The sequence below is a fragment of the Carlito syrichta genome, unplaced genomic scaffold (genome assembly GCF_000164805.1).
Source record: "Carlito syrichta isolate Samal-C Ts95f unplaced genomic scaffold, Tarsius_syrichta-2.0.1 Scaffold303136, whole genome shotgun sequence".
Classification (NCBI taxonomy): domain Eukaryota; kingdom Metazoa; phylum Chordata; class Mammalia; order Primates; family Tarsiidae; genus Carlito; species Carlito syrichta.
In genome coordinates this window covers 534,421-538,741 of record NW_007247232.1, presented here as the reverse complement: position 1 = coordinate 538,741, position 4,321 = coordinate 534,421, and the positions used below count along the sequence as shown (strand labels likewise).

Here is a 4,321-nt window from a genome sequence, read left to right as displayed (position 1 = left end):
TGGGGCGTCTGCCGGGCTTCCCGGCCCTGTTTACTTTGTAGCGTGCTGTGACTGCGCTGTCACTACTGTCGCGGCCGTCTTCGTTTTGGAAAACGCTGGTGGCCACAAAGCGCAGCTCGCAGCCTGCGCCCCGCCGCCCGGGTGGAAGCTCGCGCTTGTCTTGGCGTGTCTCGCGGGCGGAGCGGAGCCTCCCGCGAATCCTTCCCTGCCTTTGGCTGGAAGGAGACAACGCGTCCCCAGTTACCCTCAGAGCGTTTTGTCTTCCACCCGGCGACTACAAGCCTTTTCTCCTTCCAGTCTGCTTCTCCACGCTGCCCGCCTTGCCCCTAATTCAGGACCCCCAGAAAGGGAGTTCGCGGGGGAGCGAAGGCGAGCGCGGAGGCACGAGCTGAAACGCGTCTGTGGCGGTGGGGGGGGCCTTCCCGAGTGGCGGGTGCAGGGGGTGGGGCCCCCGGTCTGCGGCCTGCGCTGTGGGGTCGGTCCTGACTAACTGCCCCTCCCCTGACAGATGCCGGCGAGGGCTGCACCATGGTCAGCGGGGGCGTCCAGCCCTACCTATAGAAGGGCCGGCACCGCCGTGCAAGTAAGTGGGGCCCTGAGGGGCTCGCCGGGAGCCCCCCAGCACCAGCGCACGCCGTGTGTTTTTCTTGCTTCTTGCGGTGGGGCTGGGAGAGAGAACGCTGCTCAGCCACTTCTTGAAGGGAGCAGGTCTTTTTCCCTTAGAGTGGGAGACTGTCCTTTCTGTTTTGACTCCCTTGGATCAGTGAGACTCCCTCTCGTTGGCACAAGTCCTGTCACTCCTTTGCCCCGAAAATCGATCTCTATATCACCACCGCCGCTGCTGTTTTCTCTTTTAATAAACCGATGATTGCAATCTGGGCATTTGTACGCGCTCCGGAGTCGCGTGTACTATGCCCAGGCGCTCAGTGGACGCCTGCCCCGATGAGCTAGGGCCACCAAACGGGGGGGTGGGGGGGGTCGTCTCTGAAACCTCCAGGCTAGGAGGCCGCTGAGTTCTGCTGGCTGCAACCGTGCTTCAGAACATGCGTTGCACAGTAGAAAGATTGTAGTCGAGATCCGAAGACGGAGCGAGGTGGGGCCATTTCAGATCAACTCAGTTTTATCATGTGCCGGTGCTGGTGTGGAACTGAAGGATTTGGGATGATTGGGTTTTTTCCTTGGTCCACAGGTAGGTGTCACAATTGCTTTGGAAAAAAAAAGGCAGCAGGCCCTTCTCTCTTCCCAAGCTCATAAATTTACAGATAGAAAAAAACAAAAACAAAAGCAAAACAGATCTCTAAATCTGGACCCCAGCTTGTGCCACTGTAAAAGAGAAGGCTTCACATCACACCGTCAAGCCACAGACTCGAGCAGTCGCAGCCGACTATTGTTGGACACGTGTGTATTTGTTGGCGTAGTATAGCTTCCCCACTGTATGTGTGACTTTTGAAAACAATCTGTTTTTCTCAGGATATCTTGAATTGATCACTTCATTGCCACGGCATATATACTATAGGTGTGATAGGATTTACTGTAAAGTTTATTTGTAAAAGATGTACACAGTAGGAATAAAACGTGATTGAAGAACTTGAGTACTTCAGAAGTGGAAACAAATTTGATATTTATTTTTATAATGATATAAAGCTTCTAGTAATTTATGCAAGTTGTATTGCAATGGAATCTAAAACTTTTTGTAAATAAATTCTGCCTGGTTTTTATTTGAACATTGCTGGTTATACAATCTTTGTTGGTTGTTTAACACAAATTCTTTACTAATTTATATCTTAAATTGTAAATAAAAACAGACTAGTCTACAATAACATGGCGTTTGGGGCTCATTTTTCCTAGAAGAATGATTTGGGTATGAAGCCCTAGGGAAACCGCTAGGTGATCGAACCTCACCTTTTTCATGAAAAGCTGTGTGAAATAAACTCTCCTTTCTCACGCTTATTAAAACAAAAAAGGCAGATGGAAGAAAACACACAGTAGCAAGATACGTTTGGTTCTATATTATTTATATACAGATGTATTGCAAGAAAATTAAAATTTTTGTGCTCTGAATATGCAAATTACTTGTTAGTGTAAATTTTTAAGACTTGTCAAAATAAACTGATCTGACACCCATATGTATTTCATGTTTATTTCCGGGCTGGCATATTGACCCTCCTCAGGAAACTCCACTGGCGGGTGGTATTGATAATGGAGAGTTACACCCCCACAATGAATTACTGATGTAAATAATGGGTTTAAAGCCCGAATTATCCAAAGTGGCCTAATTATTCAGATTTATTGACCAACTTCTTAACTCTGCTTTTCATGTAACTCACATTAAACGCAAGGTGCAACCTGGCGGGAGGGATTTCGTTTCCTTTCAGCAGTTGTTACCCTTACCCTGGGGGAAAAGAAATGTTTAAACAACCTTAGACTCCTTCCTTTTTATTGTGTTACTCACTTTCTAATTATAGGACAACTCCAGAATTTGTAGTCAAGTAACATATTCCCTTTGATTAGTATCATAAAAGCAGCAAAGCTGTCACTTTAATTTTCAGCAAAATTATATGGATATCCATATAATATAATTTCAGAAAAGAAATGAACAATCATTTATTTCCTCTCCAAAGATAAATTGTGTGAATATAACTTACGGTTATAAAACAAGAATAATAGCTTCTTAGATTGCCCTTTAATCAATCATACACTTATTTTTCAAGAGGTTCATCTATTTTATTCCATGATTAATAATGTTGCAGCCTGAGAGCATTATTGGATCCCAGCGGGGGAGGCCGTGGATGCTTTTAGCTGCTTTGGAATGGTCAGTTGGGGTTCATTATGGGCTGATATTGAACAATTTATAAAATCTTGTCTAAACATCTGCCAGCCCGGATAGGCCGATGTGTCTGAGGATGGGAAATTGCTGAACCAGTTGATATTGACAAACGGATCTCTCTCCAGTGGCTTTTTGTGCCATAAAAATTAGTGGCCTCTTGCTGGGGTCTTGTTAGAAAGGGTATTTGAAAGTAATCTTAGATACTCGAGGCAAAGCCAGGGGCCTGTTAGCTGTACCCAGAGCCCCTGGGGAGGAGGAATCTTGGTTTGACTGGGGATGGTGCAGACACGGGTTTCGGTTTTCCACGACTCCTAAAGCATTTCCTTGGCTTCAAATACTTCAACACTTGGAGGTCAGACATGAGGTAAATCTCTGGGGTGAAGAACTATTTTTTCCTGTCTTCTTGGCCTCCCCTGGTAGTAGACATGGCAATGTTTAGGGCTGAGCTCTCTATTGGCTGGAGGGAAGGTTTTCACTCATGAAGCCTGGCCAGTCCGGGGCAGTGGCAGTGTCTGGAAGCAAACAGATTCCAGGTTGGGGGAAGTAAAAGTGAGCTCGGAGAACGTTTGCTGGTTTGGGTTTTGGACATAAAACCTGCGTAGAATTTCCATAAAGTTCCCGATTTTCCCCTGCAGGAAGCATTGTAGATTGCAATGTGAAAGTCTCAAGTAGTTTTGTTTTATTAATATTGGCCATGTTTCCTAAGTCAGAAAAGAATAACATGCACATGGCAGTGTCTCTGCTACGCGTAACGTTAGAACTTGAGTCTTTTGAAGACTTCAGTGAAAAGTGTGAGTTAGCAATATTTAATAAAGTCGACACGGAAAGACCTTGCACCCTTATGAAGACACAACATGTTGGACTTCTCTTAAAGAAGCGTGGACTAGAAAATCCAAGCAGAAACGACCTTTGAGCACACGTACAGAAATCGAGTGTGGGTCAAAGCTGCCTTCCTTTGAGACAGGGAAGATTGTTTTACGTGAACACAGGCTGCCTGTTACACACACACACACACACACACACACACGCACACACACCAGCCTCCTTTCTCTGGAAGGACACATACATTTCAATTGGTGAAAACTCAAAGCAGCTCAGGAGATTAGCCAAGGCTAAGGAAGCTTCTTTGATGTTCATATGCCCAACAAATTATTAAAGATTTCCATAACTTACCCACCCTGTCTCCTGACCTGAATTTCTTTCTGGATAACTTGGTTTTTAAATATACACTAAGAACATAAAACCTGCAGGTGTTTAGGGGAATCTTTTAAAAGAAATGTAGATTGATTTATGAGTTCTATCTGCATGCAGGTCATTGGGAAAGACGAGCAAGGAAGAAGTAAGGGAGGGAGGAGAGAGAGACAGAGACAGAGACAGAGAAAGAGAGAGACAGAGAGATCCTGATCCTTCAAGGAGGAGATAAGCTAATAGGGCTTGAATTTTATTTGTACTTTAAAAGCGTGTTAATCAAAACCCAGCCAGCCGGCCAGGATG

The 4,321-nt window shown here is 45.4% G+C and overlaps 1 protein-coding gene across 1 annotated transcript in view; it reads left to right on the top strand.

The window, feature by feature from the left end:
• The window catches only part of IRX2 (iroquois homeobox 2), a 1,818-nt gene extending 1,328 nt beyond the window's left edge, over positions 1-490 (top strand). The window contains exon 3 of the mRNA XM_021712221.1: positions 42-490. Within this exon, the coding sequence (XP_021567896.1) occupies positions 42-490 (449 nt within the window). The remainder of the gene's footprint in view (positions 1-41) is intronic.
• Positions 491-4,321: the final 3,831 nt, after the last annotated feature.